We start from the raw sequence: 18,845 nt of genomic DNA, 5'->3' as shown, positions 1-18,845 counted from the left end.
ATGGTGGAAAATAAATATTTGGTCAATAACAAAAGTTTATCTCAATACTTTGTTATATACCCTTTGTTGGCAATGACAGAGGTCAAACGTTTTCTGTAAGTCTTCACAAGGTTTTCACACACTGTTTGCTGGTATTTTGGCCCATTCCTCCATGCAGATCTCCTCTAGAGCAGTGATGTTTTGGGGCTGTTGCTGGGCAACACGGACTTTCAACTCCCTCCAAAGATGTTCTATGGGGTTGAGATCTGGAGACTAGCTAGGCCACTCCAGGACCTTGAAATGCTTCTTACGAAGCCACTCCTTCGTTGCCCGGGCGGTGTGTTTGGGATCATTGTCATGCTGAAAGACCCAGCCACGTTTCATCTTCAATGCCCTTGCTGATGGAAGGAGGTTTTCACTCAAAATCTCATGATACATGGCCCCATTCATTCTCTCCTATAAACACAGATCAGTCGTCATGGTCCCTTTGCAAAAAAAACTGCCCCAAAGCATGATGTTTCCACCCCCATGCTTCACAGTAGGTATGGTGTTCTTTAGATGCAACTCAGCATTCTTTGTCCTCCAAACACGACGAGTTGAGTTTTTACCAAAAAGTTATATTTTGGTTTGATCTGACCATATGACATTCTCCCAATCCTCTTCTGGGTCATCCAAATGCTCTCTAGCAAACTTCAGACGGGCCAGGACATGTACTGGCTTAAGCAGGGGGACACATCTGGCACTGCAGGATTTGAGTCCCTGGGGCGCAGTGTGTTACTGGTGGTAGGCTTTGTTACTTTGGACCCAGCTCTCTGCAGGTCATTCACTAGGTCCCCCCGTGTGGTTCTGGGATTTTTGCTCACCGTTCTTGTGATCATTTTGACCCCACGGGGTGAGATCTTGCGTGGAGCCCCAGATCGAGGGAGATTATCAGTGGTCTTGTATGTCTTCCATTTCCCAATAATTGCTCCCACAGTTGATTTCTTCAAACCAAGCTGCTTACCTATTGCAGATTCAGTCTTCCCAGCCTGGTGCAGGTCTACAATTCTGTTTCTGGTGTCCTTTGACAGCTCTTTGGTCTTGGCCATAGTGGAGTTTGGAGTGTGACTGTTTGAGGTTGTGGACAGGTGTCTTTTATACTGATAACAAGTTCAAACAGGTGCCATTAATACAGGTAACGAGTGGAGGACAGAGGAGCCTCTTAAAGAAGAAGTTACAGGTCTGTGAGAGCCAGAAATCTCGCTTGTTTGTAGGTGACCAAATACTTATTTTCCACCATAATTTGCATATAAATTCATAAAAAATCCTACAATGTGATTTTCTGGATTTTTTTTCTCATTTTGTCTGTCATAGTTGAAGTGTACTTATGATGAAAATTACAGGCCTCTCTAATCTTTTTAAGTGGGAGAACTTGCACAATTGGTGGCTGACTAAATACTTTTTTGCCCCACTGTATGTCTGTGTGTGTGTATATACATATACATATATATAGGTGTGTGTGTGTGTGTGTGTGTGTGTGTGTGTGTGTGTGTGTGTGTGTGTGTGTGTGTGTGTGTGTGTGTGTGTGTGTGTGTGTGTGTGTGTGTGTGTGTGTGCGTGCGTGTCTATATATATATGTACATACACACAAAAGTGGATTTGGCTATTTGAGTCACACCCATTGCTGACAGGTGTATAACATGGAGCACACAGCCATTCAATCTCCATAGAGAAAACATTGGCAGTAGAATGGCTTTCCTGAAGAACTCAGTGACTATCAACGTGGCACCGTCATAGAATGCCCCCTTTCTAAAAAATGTCTGCTCTGCTAAAGCTGCCCCGGTCAAATGTAAGTTCAGTTATTATGAAGTGGAAACATCTAGGAGCAACAAGAGCTTAGCTGCAAAGCGATAGGCCACACAAGTTCCCAGAACGGGACCGCCGAGTGCTAAAAATTCTGTCGTTGGTTGCAACACTCACTACAGAGTTCCAAACGGCCTCTGGAAGCAATGTTTGTCAGCAAGAACTGTTTGTCAGGAGCTTCAATGAAATGAGTTTCCATAGCCGAGCAGCCGCACACAAGCCTAAGGTCACCATACGCAATGTCAAGCGTTGGTTGGAGGCGTTTCCACTCTGGAGTGGAAACGCGGTCTCTGGAGTGATGAATCACACTTCACCATCTGGCAGTCTGACGGACAAATTTGGGTTTGGCAGGTCCCAGGAGAAGACTTCCTGGCCCAATACATAGTGCCATTGTAAAATTTGGTGGAGGAGGAATAATGGTCTGGGGCTTTTTCATGGTTCGGGCTAGGCCCCTTAGTTCAAGTGAAGGGAAATCATAATGCTACAGCATACCATGACATTCTAGATGATTCTGTGTTTCCAACTCTGTGGTAACAGTTTGGGGAAGGCCCTTTCCTGTTTCAGCATGACAATGCCCCCGTGCACAAAGCGAGATCCATACAGGAATGGTTTGTTGAGGTCGGTATGGAAGAACTTGACTGGCCTGCACAGAGCCCTGACCTCAACACCATCGAACACCTTTGGGATGAATTGGAACGCAGACTACGAGCCAGGCCTAATCGACCAACATCACTAATGCTCTTGTGGCTGAATGGAAGCAAGTCCCAGCAGCAATGTTCCAACATCTAGTGGAAAGCCTTTCCAGAAAGTGTAGGCTGTTATAGCAGCAAAGTGGGGGGACCAACTCCATATAAATACCCATGATTTTGGAATTACATGTTTTTCGACGAGCACATGTCCACATACTTTTGGTTATGTAATGTGTGTGTATATATAGCAAGACATATATAGATAGAGAATAGAATGTGCATGCTTAACTGGTGCAGGACACAGACACAATCTACTGCTTCAGACTCTGGACATCTGACAGCAACTTACCAGAGAGACCATGACAGCTGACTATCACCTCTGTCCAGTATGTGGGTTGTTGCACCACATTGGCAGACAAGAGTTTAAAAGATCAGTCAGCTGGCTTTGTGAGAGCATTCATGTCAATTTTAGACGAGCTTAGCTTAACTAATAAAGTTAGTTATTTTGGGATGTTTTTTTAGCGAGCATACATAACTTAAGTTAGCTAGCTAGTCAACTTAATAACTTTGAAAATGTGCATGTCGAGAACTGGCCAGCTGTAAATTGATGACTTGCCACTTGCCAGCCACCTGACTCAATTACCTGATTCGCCTGGCAAAGTCAGCTAGTTAGGTAGGTAAGCATTCATCAAGCTAGACATAGTTAACTAGCTAACGTTAGCAATACGACTAACAAGACTTGCAACCTTCCGGTTACTAGTCCAATGCTCTAACCACTAGGCTACCCTGCCGCCCCAATCAGTTGTGTTGTGACAAGGTGGGGGGTATACAGAAGATGGCCCTATTTGGTAATATAGCAAGTCCATATTATAGCAAGAACAGCTCAAATAAGCAAAAAGAAACGACAGTCCATCATTACTTTAAGACATGGTCAGTCAATACAGAAAATGTCAAGAACTTTGACAGTTTCTTCAAGTGTAGTCGCAAAAACCATCAAGTGCTATGATGAAACTGGTTCTCATGAGGACCACCACAGGAAGGGAAGACCCAGAGTTATCTCTGCTGCAGAGGAAAAGTTCATTATAGGTATCAGCCTCAGAAATTGCAGCCAAAATACATTCTTTACAGAATTCAACAGACACATCTCAACATCAACTTTTCAGAGGAGACTGTATGAATCAGGCCTTCATGGTTGAATTGCTTCACAGAAACAGAAATAAGAAGAAGAGACTTGCTCGGGCCAAGAAACACGAGCAATGGACATTAGACCGGTGGAAATTTGTCCTTTTTTCTGGTCCAAATAGTTTTTTTGTTTGACTATGATTTGTTTTTCAACAGGACAATGACTCAACACACTTCCAGGCTGTGTAAGGGCTATTTAACCAAGAAGAAGAGTGATGGAGTGCTGCATCAGATGAACTGGCCTCCACAGTCTCCCCACCTCAACCAAATTGAGATGGTTTGGGATGAGTTGGACCGCAGAGTGAAGGAAAAGCAGCCAACAAGTGCTCAGCATATGTGGGAACTCCCTCAAGACTGTTGGAAAAGCATTCCAGGTGAAGCTGGTTGAGAGAATGCCAAGAGGTTGCTAAGCTGTCATCAGGTCAAAGGGTGGCTATTTGTAGAATCTCAAATATAAAATATATTTAGTTTTGTTTATAACTTTTGGGGTTTCTACATGATTCCATATGTGCTATATCAAAGTTTTGATGTATTCACTATCATTATACAATGTAGGAAATAGTAAAAAAAAAACTTTTAAAAAACTTGAATGAGTAGTTGTTCTTTTGACTGGTAGTGTGTGTATATATAGCTAATTTGTAATTAACAAAAAATTATAGACATTTAAAAATGTTTATGTTTAAATCCAATTATTATTAAAAAAAATGTCTCAACTACATGGCAACTGATTTGAATGATGAATGAAAATGTTAGCTTTCAGGCTCCTTGGATATGAACTCAGCAAAAAAGGAAATGTCCCATTTTCAGGACCCTGTCTTTCAAAGATCATTCCTAAAAATCCAAATAACTCCACAGATCTTCATTGTAAAAGATTTAAACACTGTTTCCCATGCTTGTTCAATGAACCATAAACAATTAATAAACATGCACCTGTGGAACGGTCATTAAGACACTAACAGCTTACAGACGCTAGGCTGGTCACAGTTATGAAGGTCACAGTTATGAAAACTTAGGTCACTAAAGAGGCCGTTCTACTGACTCTGAAAAACATCAAAAGAAAGATGCCCAGGGTCCATGCTCATCTGCGTGAACGTCCCTTAGGCATGCTGAAAGGAGGCATGAGGACTGCAGATGTGGCCAGGGCAATAAATTGCAATGTCCGTACTGTGAGACGCCTAAGACAACAGTGCAACAGGGCGACAGGACGGACAGCTGATCGTCCTCGCAGCGGCAGACCACGTGTAACAACACCTGCACAGGATCGGTACATCCGAACATCACACCTGCGGGACAGGTACAGGATGGCAACAACAACAGCCCGAGTTACACCAGGAACACACAATCCCTCGATCAGTGCTCAGACTGTCTGCAATAGGCTGAGAGGCTGGACTGAGGGCTTGTAGACCTGTTGTAAGGCAGGTCCTCACCAGACATCACTGGCAACAACGTCGCCTATAGGCACAAACCCACTGTTGCTGGAACAAACAGGACTGGCAAATAGTGCTCTTCACTGACGAGTCACAGTTTTGTCTCACCAGGAATGATGGTCGGATTCGCGTTTATCTTCGAAGGAATGAGCATTACACCGAGGCCTGTACTCTGGAGCGGGATCGATTTGGAGATGGAGGGTCCGTCATGGTCTGGGGCGGTGTGTCACAGCATCATCAAACTGAGCTTGTTGTCATTGCAGGCAATCTCAACGCTGTGAGTTACAGGGAAGATATCCTCCTCCCTCATGTGGTACCCTTTCTGCAGGCTCATTCTGACATGACCCTCCAGCATGACAACGCCACCAGCCATACTGATCGTTCTGTGCGTGATTTCCTGCAAGACAGGAATGTCAGTGTTCTGCCATGGCCAGCGAGTTGCCCGGATCTCAATCGCATTGAGCACGTCTGGGGCCAGTTGGATCAGAGGGTGAGGGCTAGGGCTATTCCCCCCAGAAATGTCTGGGAACTTGCAGGTGCCTTGGTGGAAGAGTGGGGTAACATCTCACAGCAAGAACTGGCAAATCTGGTGCAGTCCATGAGGAGGAGATGCACTGCAGCACTTAATTCAGCTGGTGGTCACACCAGATACTGACTGTTACTTTTAATTTTGACCCCCCCCCCTTTGTTCAGGGACTAATTATTCAATTTCTGTTATTCACATGTCTGTGGAACTTGTTCAGTTTATGTCTCAGTTGTTGAATCTTGTTATGTTCATACAAATATTTACACATGTTACGTTTATATGACTGGATATGTGGATAAAGGACATAAGATACACCATTAATTCACCACAGAATTTAAACTAACTGAAAATCATAAATCACTCAACAATTAGCTATAGTAAATGTTCCCCTCTGTTAATATTCCTTAATTGGCAGTGACCACCATTTATTGTTTTAGTCTGGGCAGATTAAGGGCTACATACATTATTATTGGATTACACACAGAAAAGTGCCCTTTAGAATTTGGTAGGGTTCCAGTATTATACACATCCCCAGAGTAGGAGTCCATACTCCATAGGGTGCCAGTAGTATCCTCAGTAGATTCCGACAGGAGAAGTCCATGTAAGGTCCCTCCCTTAGGTGGTCAATACTCCGTAAAGTCCCTATACTTAGCAGGGTCCCTCAGGAGGAGTACATACTCAGTAGGGTCCCAGTACTCAGTAGGACCGTCCCTCGGAAGGAGTTATAGTCAGTAGGGTCCCAGCACTATACTTAGTAGGGTCCCTCAGGAGGAGTACATACTCCAGTAGATGGTATTGAATAGGAGGTAGGACAGAGGGAAGGCCATGCGGGAGTACGAGTCGATCAAGTAGCTGTTGCTAAGTAGCAGATCCACGTTCTCCTGCACCGACCGTTGCCGGCGGAGACGTGTCCCCTCGATGGGTGGGTCCTCAGGGTTCTGGAGTGGAGTTCTGTGATGGCTGGAGGTCATGGAGGTTGGCAGACGGGGGAACGGGGTCAGCTCAATGTCACTGTCATGGAAACAGCCGTCGAAGGCCATGGCTTTGCTGGTGTTGTACGAGGTTGGGAGCTGAATGGGGGGACAGACATACACACATACAGATATATAACATCTCCATATAGATATACTGTGTATCTATAGAGACTAGTAGATAAACTAATATCGTCTCCAACCTGGGGACAAAGTTAGAGAGAAACTTGTGATGATTTCTGGGAGTGATGATTTCTTGGCGTCCTTTCTCTATCTAACCAGTAGAGAGCAGTGTTGTACAGAGAGAATACTCCACAAATATCCTGCCAGGGACAGGCTCTCTCTGCTCCAGGTATAATATGGATGACCTCTGACCTTTCCTCTCTTCAGTCGTCTCATCTCCTCTAGCGTAGAGCAGTAGTTGACAGCAGCATATTCTATCACTGACAGGAACACAAACAGGAAGCTGGTCCACAGGTAGATGTCCACTGCCTTCACATAGGACACCTGGAAAACACACACACACACACACACACACACACACACACACACACACACACACACACACACACACACACACAGTAAGAATTAAAACACCCACCCACACACACACACATGGAGGAGGAGTGAATGGTAATGGTCAGCTGTAGTGATACCTGAAGGGAGAGGACGGCACAGGACTGTAGAGCTCTAAACACTTACCTGTGGCATGTTAGGGCTGTAGGCAAACACCAGGCATGTTGGGCTGTGAGCTCTGGAGAGGACGGCAGGCATGTTAGGGCTGTAGAGCCTAAACGGAGAGGACGGCAGGCATGTTAGGGCTGTAGAGCTCTAAACGGAGAGGACGGCAGGCATGTTAGGGCTGTAGAGCTCTAAACGGAGAGGACGGCAGGCATGTTAGGGCTGTAGAGCTCTAAACGGAGAGGACGGCAGGCATGTTAGGGCTGTAGAGCTCTAAACGGAGAGGACGGCAGGCATGTTAGGGCTGTAGAGCTCTAAACGGAGAGGACGGCAGGCATGTTAGGGCTGTAGAGCTCTAAACGGAGAGGACGGCAGGCATGTTAGGGCTGTAGAGCTCTGAAGGGAGTGGAGTGTGCGTATAAACTATGGTAGGTATTTTATGTAGAAGTATAATCATGTGAACTTGGGTGTGTAGCCAGGTGTTTTCAGTGGTGTGTTTCCTGGTGTGTGTGTTTGTGTTTACCTAGGGAGACACGTGCAGGCACAGCCCTCCTGTCAATCCAGAAGGAGACCCAGGACAGCAGAACCATCAGCATGGTGGGGAAATATGTCTGCAGCATGAAGAAGAAGATATGTCTCCTCAGGATGAAGTTTATATACAACCTGTTATACCAACCTAGATAGAGAGAGAGAGAGAGCGAGAGAGAGAGAGCGAGAGAGAGAGAGATGGTAGGTGATGGGGTGAGAGAGGGGGAGAGAAAGAAAGGGACAGCGTGAGAGATTGAGACAAAGAGACTAAACCCCTTACATACATACCCTTATTCCACATTTTGATGTGTTACAGCCTGAACTCAAAATTGAATAAATATATTTGTTTTCTCACCGATCTACACACAATACCCCATAATGACAAAGCAAAAGCCTGTTTTTAGAAATGTTTGCAAATTGATTGAAAATTAAATACAGACATATCTCATTTAGATAAGTATTCACACTCCTGAGGCAATACATGTTAGAATCACCTTTGGCAGCGATTACAGCTTTAAGTCTTTCTGGGTAAGTCTCTAAGAGCTTTACACACCGGGATTGTACAATATTTGCTAATTATCCTTTTAAAAATTCTTCAAGCTCTGTCGAATTGATTGTTTATCATTGTTAGACATCCATTTTTAAGTCTTGCCATTTTCAAAACTCTAACTAGGCCACTCAGAAACATTCAATGTCATCTTGGTAAGCAACTCCAGTGTATATTTGCACTACTGTTTTAGGTTGTTGTCCGACTGAAAGGTGAATTCATCTCCCAGTGTCTGTTGGAAAGCAGATTGAACCATGTTTTCCTCTAGGATTTTGACTGTGCTCAGCTCTATTCCATTTATTTTTATTCACCAAAAAATCCCTAGTCCTTGCCGATGACAAGCATACCCATAACATGATGCAGCCACCACCATGCTTGAAAATATGAAGAGTGGTACTCAGTGATGTGTTCTGTTAAATTTTCCCCAAACATAACGCTTTGTATTCATGACATGAAGTTAAATTCTTTCCACATTTTTGCAATTTTACTTTAGTGCCTTGTTTCTAAACAGGATGCATGTTGTGGAATAGTTTTATTCTGTTAGGATTCCTTCTTTTCACTCGGTCATTTGGTTAGTATTGTGTAGTAACTACAATGTTGTTGATCCGGCCTCAGTTTTCTCCTATCACAGCCATTAAACTCTGTAACTGTTTTAAAGTCACCATTGGCCTCATGGTGAAATAAATCCCTGAGCAGTTTCCTTTATCTCCAGCAACTGAGTCAAGAAGGACGCCTGTATCTTTGTAGGCTTGATACACCATCCAAAGTGAAATGAATACCTTCACCATACTCAAAGGGATATTCAATGTATGCTTTTTTTATCCATCTACCAATACGTGCCCTTCTTCACAAGGCATTGGAAAACTTCCCTGGTCTTTGTGGTTGAATCTGTGTTTGAAATTGCCTGCTCGACTGAGCGACCTTACAGATCATTTTATGTGTGGGGTACAGATATTTTTTAAATTATTATAATTTTTTTTAACCTTTATTTAAACTAGGCAAGCCAGTTAAGAAAAAGTATTATCTACAATGACGGCCTACCAAAAGGCAACAGACCTCCTGCGGGGATGGGGGCAGGGCTAAAATTTTTTTTTAAATGAACATTTAAATATAGGACAAAACACACATCACGATGAGAGACAACACAACACTACATAAAGAGAGACCTAGACAAGAACACAGCAAGGCAGCAATACATGACATCACAGCATGGTAGCAACACAGCATGACAACAACATGGTAGCAACACAACATGGTAGCAGCACAAACATTATTGGGCACAACAGCACAAAGGGCAAGTATGTAGAGACAACAATACATCACGCAAAGCAGCCACAACAATACATCACGCAAAGCAGCCACAACTGTCAGTACGAGGGTCGATGATTGAGTCTTTGAATGAAGAGATTGAGATAAATACTGTCCAGTTTGAACGCAGATTTATAAGGCCTTCGTTCAAAAATCAAGTTAAACTACTATTACAATATGTCCATGCAATTTATTATGTGACTTGTTAAGCACATTTTTACTCCTAAACTTATTTAGTCTTACCAAAACAAAGGGGTTGAATACTTATTGACTCAAGATATTTCAGCTTTTCATTTTTCATTAATTTGTAAACATCATTCCATTATATATTATGGTGTATTGTGTGTAGGCCAGTGACATAAAATCTCAATGTAATCCATTTTAAACTCAGGCTGTAACACAACAACATTTGGAAAAAGCCAAGGGGTGTGAACACTTTCTGAAGGCACTGTAATGCCCAAGGTGCAATTTCGAAATTTGGTTGTGCATCAGCAGTTTCCTCTTGTTATGTAATTCACTGATAGACGTCAGAGAGATATTTATAACCTGTCAGAAATGTCCAGTTGATCAACAAACCCATGTTAGCTAGATAGCTGGTTAGCCTAACGTACCAATCTAAATCTTGTATTTTTCATGGCCAGATTACGTGCCCAGGGGCCCTGACCCCCAGGTGGCCCCTATTGATTTTGTTGAGTCACTCAGGTATCATATGGCTTTCGGAGTCATCATCGACTCAGTGGGTTTTGTCCGACATTTCTCTGGACCTACTCACTGTCACAGTCGTACTCTGGACCTAGTTTTGTCCCATGGAATAAATGTTGTGGATCTTAATGTTTTTCCTCATAATCCTGGACTATCAGACCACCATTTTATTACGTTTGCAATTGCAACAAATAATCTGCTCAGACCCCAACCAAGGAGCATCAAAGGTCGTGCTATAAATTCACAGACAACACAAAGATTCCTTGATGCCCTTCCAGACTCCCTCTGCCTACCCAAGGACGTCAGAGGACAAAAATCAGTTAACCACCTAACTGAGGAACTCAATTTAACCTTGCGCAATACCCTAGATGCAGCTGCACTCCTGAAAACTAAAAACATTTCTCATAAGAAACTAGCTCCCTGGTATACAGAAAATACCCAAGCTCTGAAGCAAGCTTCCAGAAAATTGGAACGGAAATGGCGCCACACCAAACTGGAAGTCTTCCGACTAGCTCGGAAAGACAGTACCGTGCAGTATCGAAGAGCCCTCACTGCTGCTCGATCACCCTATTTTTCCAACTTAATTGAGGAAAATAAGAACAATCCTAAATGTATTTTTCATACTGTCGCAAAGCTAACTAAAAAGTAGCATTTCCCAAGTGGATGGCTTCCACTTCAGCAGTGATAAATTCATGAACTTCTTTGAGGAAAAGATAATGATTATTAGAAAGCAAATTACAGACTCCTCTTTAAATCTGTGTATTCCTTCAAAGCTCAGTTGTCCTGAGTCTGCACAACTCTGCCAGGACCTAGGCTCAAGAGAGACACTCAAGTGTTTTAGTACTATATCTCTTGACACAATGATGAAAATAATCATGGCCTCTAAACCTTCAAGCTGCATACTGGACCCTATTCCAACTAAACTACTGAAAGAGCTGCTTCCTGTGCTTGGCCCTCCTATGTTGAACATAATAAACGGCTCTCTATCCACCGGATGTGTACCAAACTCACTAAAAGTGGCAGTAATAAAGCGTCTCTTGAAAAAGCCAAATCTTGACTCAGAAAATATAAAAAACTATCGGCCGATATCGAATCTTCCATTGCTCTCAAAATTTTTAGAAAAAGCTGTTGCGCAGCAACTCACTGCCTTCCTGAAGATAAACAATGTATACAAAATGCTTCAGTCGGGTTTTAGACCCCATCATAGCACTGAGACTGCACTTGTGAAGGTGGTAAATGTCCTTTTAATGGCATCAGACCGAGGCTCTGCATCTGTCCTCGTGCTCCTAGACCTTAGTGTTGCTTTTAATACCATCGATCACCACATTCTTTTGGAGAGATTGGAAACCCAAATTGATCTACACGGACAAGTTCTGGCCTGGTTTAGATCTTATCTGTCTGAAAGATATCAGTTTGTCTCTGTGAATGGTTTGTCCTCTGACAAATCAACAGTAAATTTCGGTGTTCCTCAAGGTTCCGTTTTAGGACCACTATTGTTTTCACTATATATTTTACCTCTTGGGGATGTCATTCAAAAACATCATGTTAACTTTCACTGCTATGCGGATGACACACAGCTGTACATTTCAATGAAACATGGTGAAGCCCCAAAATTGCCCTCGCTAGAAGCCTGTGTTTCAGACATAAGGATGGCTGCAAACTTTCTACTTTTCAACTCGGACAAAGCAGAGATGCTTGTTCTAGGTCCCAAGAAACAAAGAGATCTTCTGTTGAATCTGATAATTAATCTTAATGGTTGTACAATTGTCTCAAATAAAACTGTGAAGGACCTCAGTGTTACTCTGGACCCTGATCTCTCTTTTGACGTACATATCATATACATAGCATTGCAAAAATCAGAAATCTTCTGTCCAAAAATGATGCAGAAAAATTAATTCATGCTTTTGTTGCTTCTAGGTTAGACTACGGCAATGCTCTACTTTCCGGCTACCCGGATAAAGCACTAAATAAATTTCAGTTGGTGCTAAATACGGCTGCTAGAATCCTGACTAGAACCCCAAAATTCGATCATGTTACTCCAGTGCTAGCCTCCCTACACTTGCTACCTGTGAAGGCAAGGGCTGATTTCAAGGTTTTACTGCTAACCTACAAAGCATTAAATGGGCTTGCTCCTACCTATCTCTCTGATTTGGTCCTGCCGTACATACCTACACGTACGCTACGGTCACAAGACGCAGGCCTCCTAATTGTCCCTAGAATTTCTAAGCAAACAGCTGGAGGCAGGGCTTTCTCCTATAGAGCTCCATTTTTATGGAATGTTCTGCCTACCCATGTGAGAGACGCAGACTCGGTCTCAACCTTTAACTCTTTACTGAAGACTCATCTATTCAGTGGGTCATATGATTGAGTGTAGTCTGGCCCAGGAGTGTGAAGGTGAACGGAAAGGCTCTGAAGCAACGAACCGCCCTTGCTGTCTCTGCCTGGCCGGTTCCCCTCTTTCCACTGCGATTCTCTGCCTCTAACCCTATTACAGGGGCTGAGTCACTGGCTTACTGGGGCTCTTTCATGCCGTCCCTAGGAGGGGTGCATCACTTGAGTGGGTTGAGTCACTGATGTGATCTTCCTGTCTGGGTTGGCGCCCCCCCTTGGGTTGTGCCGTGGCGGAGATCTTTGTGGGCTATACTCTGCCTTGTCTCAGGATGGTAAGTTGGTGGTTGAAGATATCCCTCTAGTGGTGTGGGGGCTGTGCTTTGGCAAAGTGGGTGGGGTTATATCCTTCCTGTTTGGCCCTGTCCGGGGGTATCATCGGATGGGGCCACAGTGTCTCCTGACCCCTCCTGTCTCAGCCCCCAGGATTTATGCTGCAGTAGTTTATGTGTCGGGGGGCTAGGGTCAGTTAGTTATATCTGGAGTACTTCTCCTGTCTTATCCGGTGTCCTGTCTGAATTTAAGTATGCTCTCTCTAATTCTGTCTTTCTCTCTTTCTTTCTCTCTCTCGGAGGACCTGAGCCCTAGGACCATGCCTCAGGACTACCTGGCACGATGACTTCTTGTTGTCCCCAGTCCACCTGGCCGTGCTGCTGCTCCAGTTTCAACTGTTCTGCCTGCGGCAATGGAATCCTGACCTGTTCACCGGACGTGCTACCTGTCCCAGACCTGCTGTTTTCAACTCTCTAGAGACAGCAGGAGTGGTAGAGATGCTCTTAATGATCGGTTATGAAAAGCCAACTGACATTTACTCCTGATGTGCTGACTCCACCCACGACAACTACTGTGATTACTATTATTTGACCATGCTGGTCATTTATGAACATTTGAACATCTAGGCCATGTTCTGTTATAATCTCCACCCAGCACAGCCAGAAGAGGACTGGCCACCCCTCATAGCCTGGTTCCTCTCTAGGTTTCTTCCTAGGTTTTGGCCTTTCTAGGGAGTTTTTCCTAGGGGCTTTAGGCTGGGTTTCTGTACAGCACTTTGAGATATCAGCTGATGTTCGAAGGGCTATATAAATAAATATGATTTGATATGAAAACACATATGACATGGCAAAATGTGTAGTATTGCAAGAAATTTGCTTTGAAACTGGGTGGCGGTTTGTTACTATGCCGATAAATATCTATCCGGACCCTTTGCCATCTAGGAAATTTGTGTGACCGGACCTTCTCAAATAGTAGTTGAGTACCCCTGGTCTAAATGGTATGAGAGATGAGACACATGGAACACAGAACACATACACAAATATCCAGACAGACCTGTGCTGCTGTAGAAGGCGAGCCCACTGGAAGGGTGGAACTTCTTGATGAAGAACTGAGAGAGAACCATCTCATCTGTCCTCAGAGAGTCGTTGCCATTCTTCCAATACAACATCAGATCATTCTCATTATACGCATCTAGAAAGGGGGATGGAGAGAGGGAGAGAGGGAGGAGGGGGAGAGAGAGAGTTTGGTGTGTATTTGTCTAACCAATCAATCAGCAATCAGATTGTTAGTGTGGGTGCAGGTTTATATTTGGGGAAATATGTGTGTGTGCATATGTGCTGCTGCGTGATGTGTGTAAGTCAGCGTGACTCACAGCTCTCTAGTTCCAGTGAACAGTTCTGTGTGTCCAGAGGGAAGCTGCTGAAGTCCATTGAGCAGAGAGCAGTCACTGTTATCCTATAACACCCACATAATAATCATATGCCAATAGATAAGATACAGTAAACCTACATATAGTAACACACACATGCACACACACACACACTGATGCTCTACCTGACGCTGTAGAGTATGCTTCCGTCAGGATAGACCCTGATCATGATGTTCTCCATGGTGGTGTCATGGATGAAGGACCTCTTGGAGTGGACGAAGAACACGTCAGGAACCCACATCTTCTTCACCAGACGCCCATCAAATGTCCTGCTCACGTTGCTACGAGATGGAAACGCCAGCCGCTCATCCTTCCAGTAGTGGCGCAGGTACAGAGTCATGGTGAAGTCCTGAGCAGAACACACACTCATGATTAAACACACTCAGACACGTGTGTGGATTATACACACACGTGTATAGATTATACACAAAGGATACACAGGCTCATACCATGTTGACCTCTGAAATGCTGTCGATGCTCTCCACCTGAACATCAATGCCTACAGGGATGGCTGCACCTGAGAACAGACACGCACACACATCTCGTCAGGACCGGCAGAGCTCCTCACCCAAAACACCAAAACAGAGAAACAAACACCAACACCCTCATGCATGCTTCAGTGTTTCTTGCCTCGTAGCGAGCATAAAAGGCACTTAGCTCGCCTGGGGAGCTCGCGGCTGGGTTTCCCTTTGTAGTCCGTAATATTTTCCAAGCCCTGCCACATCCGACGAGCATCAAAGCCGGTGTAGTACGATTCAATCTTAGTCCTGTATTGACGCTTTGCCTGTTTGATGGTTTGCCTGAGGGCATAGTGGGATTTCTTATAAGCGTCCGGATTAGTGTCCCGCTCTTTGAAAGCGGCAGCTCCAGCCTTTAGCTCGGTGCGCATGTTGCCTGTAATCCATGACTTCTGTTTGGGAAATGTACATAGGGTCAATGTGGTGACGACGTCATTGATGCACTTATTGATGAAGCCGGTGACGGGTGGTAAACCCCTCAAATCCATTGGATGGATCCCGGAACATATTCCAGTCTGTGCTAGCAAACTGTGCGAGTCACGGATACTTACTGCATTAGTTTTTGCTTGTATGCAGGAATCAGGAGGATAGAGTTATAGTCAGATTTGCCAAATGGAGGGCGAGGGAGAGCATTGTATGCGTCTCTGTGTGTGGTGTAAAGGGGATCTTGTATTTTTTTCCTCTGGTTGCACGTGATATGCTGGTAGAAATGAGGTAAAATATATGTAAGTTTGCCTGAATTAAAGTCCCCAGCCACTAGGAGCGCCACTTCTGGATGAGCATTTTCTTGTTTGCTTATGGCCTTATACAGCTGGTTGAGTGCAGTCTTAGTGCCAGCATCGGTTTGTGGTGGTAAATAGACAGCTATGAAAAATGTAGATGAGAACTCTCTTGGTGTGTGTGGTCTACAGCTTATAATGAGGTATTCTATCTCAGGTGAACAATACCTCTTTAATATTAGACATCGCGCACCAGCAGTTATTGACAAATAGACACACCCTCGTCCCTCTTCTTACCAGACGCAGCAGCTCTGTCCTGCCGATGCACGGAGAAGCCAGCCAGCTCTATATTACCCGTGTCATCGTTCGGCCACGTCTCGTGAAACATAAAATATTACAGATGTTAATGTCCTGTTGGTATGATAATCTTAATCGTAGATCGTCCAGTTTGTTTTCCAATGATTGCACTTCAGGCCAATAATACGGAGGGTAGTGGTGGTTTACCTACTCATCGCAAATTCTTACAAGACACTCCACCCCCCTTTTTCTCCGTCTTTTCTTCACGCTGATGATGGGAATTTGGGCCTTGTCTTGATAAACCAGTATATCCTTCACATTAGAATCATTAAATAAAAAAATCTTAGTCCTGTTTGAGGTGAGTAATCGCTGTTGTGGTGACCAGAAACTATTTTCAGTCATAAGAGACGGTAGCAGCAACATTATGTTTAAAATGAGTTACAAACAATGCAAAAAAAGAAACATAATCGTACAGTTGGTTAGGAGCCTGTAAAACGGCAGCCATCAACGGTGGTGCCATTATTATATGTGTGTTTTAATTGATCATTTTTTATGGGTGTGAAGTATGTTGATGTTCTCTGAATGTTAGCAGCCTTTCAGCCCAATAAACATAGTTTTAAATGAACCACCCTCACAATTAAACAAACCACACACACACACCACATCTTGTAATTAAGCCTCTGCTTCCTTCTGTTGCACAGAGTGACTCATAAACCAACAGAATAAACATCTCTATATTACATTTAAAGCCTTATTAACCAGTCAAACCAGTCTCTCTCTCACTGTCAATGACCTGTTTGGGTAGTATGAAGGCCTGTCGTCCACCCTTGGTTGAACTGGGCTATTTCCAACCCTATTTCCCACCCCTCTATCTGTTTCAACAGACCTGGATTATAATCCAGATTACTGTTTATGAATCCCCCCAACACACACACACACACACACACACACACACACACACACACACACACACACACACACACACACACACACACACACACACACACACACACACACACACACACACACACACACACACAGTGTAATGTGGGTCAGTGTTGATTTGGGAGCGATATGTTCAGGAAAACCCAGTGGCCTGCAGGTCCTCTCATAGCACGGCCATCGTACGCATCATTAAAGGGGGACAGAGAGTGACTGATTGGATTAGTTTTAGTGTTTCCTGTGTATGGTGGACATGCGTGTTTCTCACCTCCAAAGCCAGGTCTCATAGCGAAGTCGTGCTCCTCGATCCTCAGCAGCTGTTCAGTCTTAATGAGTAGAGACTTGGTGCTGTCCTGCCGCATCAGTTTATGGTCTATACGCCTGGAAAGAAAACACACATTATAAACCCACACACCCCAACACCCTGCAATAGTTGAGCAATATGTTTCTTTAATAAGACTAATCGTAGGGTTTGATTGAAGAAACACAGCCTGCGGTTTTCACAACAGCCCTCCCACATACACACACACTGACAAATTTGGTAATTAGCTACTCCCTGGAATCACTCCAGACTTCTTCCGGGCCGGCACTCCGTAACTTGATGAAGACTGATATAGCTGGAAGCCAAGGTGGACCCCAGGTCGGGGAGTAAGAGCAAGGAAAAAATAACAGCAATGGTTCTCAAACCTCTCCTTGGGACTGCCAGACATTTCACAGTGTTGTTGTAGCACTGAATAGATCAAATACATGGAACTGTTGTGTGTCCCCAGGAGAGGTTTGAGAACCACTGAAGTACAGGATGTATAGGGTTATGGAGGTATGTGGTTTACAGGGTTACGGAGTTATGTGTGTGCATGCCAGGGTTGGGGTCAATTCCAGTCAATTCAGAAAGTAAACCAAATTACAATTCCAAACATTGGAGAGAATTTGAATTTCAGTGTACTTTCTGAATCGACTGGAATTCAAAATGAATTAGCCCCAACCCTGATGCATGTGTGCCTATAGTATGTGTCCTCCTACCCTCTGTGTTTGTTCTTGCTGTGCTCCCCCAAGTAAACGTCTTTGTGCCTCCGTCGTAAATGTCCTGGGTTACGGATCCCTGTCACCATGGTTACAGGCCACGTCACGGCCCAGACCAAGCACAGCCACTTCACGGCCAGAAGGACAGCGTTCATGATGTGGTCAGGGTTGGAGTTAAAGGTCAGGAGTTCAGTTCATCTTTATGTAGCCAGTATAGTCCACAGAGCAATAACATGTGTCACTGTTTTTCCAGGGAAACATTAACTAATAAAAGCATATTAGAAAAATAAATGGCAGTCACTTAAAGCAGGGACTCCAATAGAACTATGATTGCTCCGATCACAGTCAGGAGTTGGGGTTGATGGTTGTGGTCCTTGTTGCAGTGATGATGGTTGTGGTTCCTTGTTGCACTGTTGATGGTTGTGGTCGATGATCACTCACCACACAGCTGCATTTCTTCAAATACTCCAAGATGTGATGTGATGAGTGTGTTGTTAGCTCTTCCTCCTCATAATGGTGTCCTGATGTTCCGTTGATCTTTCACTCTCTCGCCAAGAAACACCCGGCCAGCGTGTCATGTGTTTTTGTTTTGGAGAACCTCTTTATTCTCTCTAATATTCTCTCTCCTCTCGTCAGTTGCTTGCTCTCTCTTTCTGTGTTTACCTCTGACACCTTCTCTGCCTCTCTCTATCTCTCCCCATCTATATTATCTGTGGTTCAGTGAATCTGTCTCTCTCTGATTAAAATCAATATAAATCTATTCCTCCGCCGATAGAATGACACAAATTCCACTCAAATCCTCTTATCTGCAGCCCTGGCAATCTCTCACTAACCTACTAACTGAGGGAGGGCACACACACACATGCACAAGCACATA

General features: G+C 44.1%; 1 protein-coding gene across 1 annotated transcript; it reads right to left on the bottom strand.

Annotated features, from left to right (window-relative positions):
• Nucleotides 1–5,936: 5,936 nt before the first annotated feature.
• Nucleotides 5,937–18,571, bottom strand: LOC115104570 (gamma-aminobutyric acid receptor subunit rho-3-like). The gene is made up of 10 exons (XM_065006794.1): nt 17,969–18,571; nt 17,217–17,329; nt 14,922–14,989; nt 14,598–14,821; nt 14,416–14,498; nt 14,097–14,234; nt 11,410–11,476; nt 7,821–8,038; nt 6,992–7,158; nt 5,937–6,715 (listed from the first exon to the last, which is right to left on the bottom strand). Exons 1-10 carry the CDS (start codon nt 18,121–18,123, stop codon nt 6,410–6,412), a joined length of 1,539 nt encoding a protein of 512 aa, XP_064862866.1. The 5' UTR covers nt 18,124–18,571; the 3' UTR covers nt 5,937–6,409.
• Between the last annotated feature and the right edge of the window lie 274 nt (nt 18,572–18,845).

This window comes from Oncorhynchus nerka, linkage group LG22 (assembly GCF_034236695.1).
Source record: "Oncorhynchus nerka isolate Pitt River linkage group LG22, Oner_Uvic_2.0, whole genome shotgun sequence".
NCBI classification, from domain to species: Eukaryota; Metazoa; Chordata; class Actinopteri; order Salmoniformes; family Salmonidae; genus Oncorhynchus; species Oncorhynchus nerka.
Note: the sequence above shows the minus strand (reverse complement) of the source record. Positions and strands in the feature narration are given on the sequence as shown.

Coding starts and splice junctions, on each gene's coding strand:
- LOC115104570 (XM_065006794.1), bottom strand. CDS start 18,123: ATGAACGCTGTCCTTCTGGCCGTGAAGTGGCTGTGCTTGGTCTGGGCC. Junction 11,477..14,096: donor CGCCTTCTACAGCAGCACAG/GTCTGTCTGGAT, acceptor GAGCAATGGAAG/ATTCGATATCGGCCGATAGT. Junction 6,716..6,991: donor GACGACTGAAGAGAGGAAAG/GTCAGAGGTCAT, acceptor CCCCCCATTCAG/CTCCCAACCTCGTACAACAC.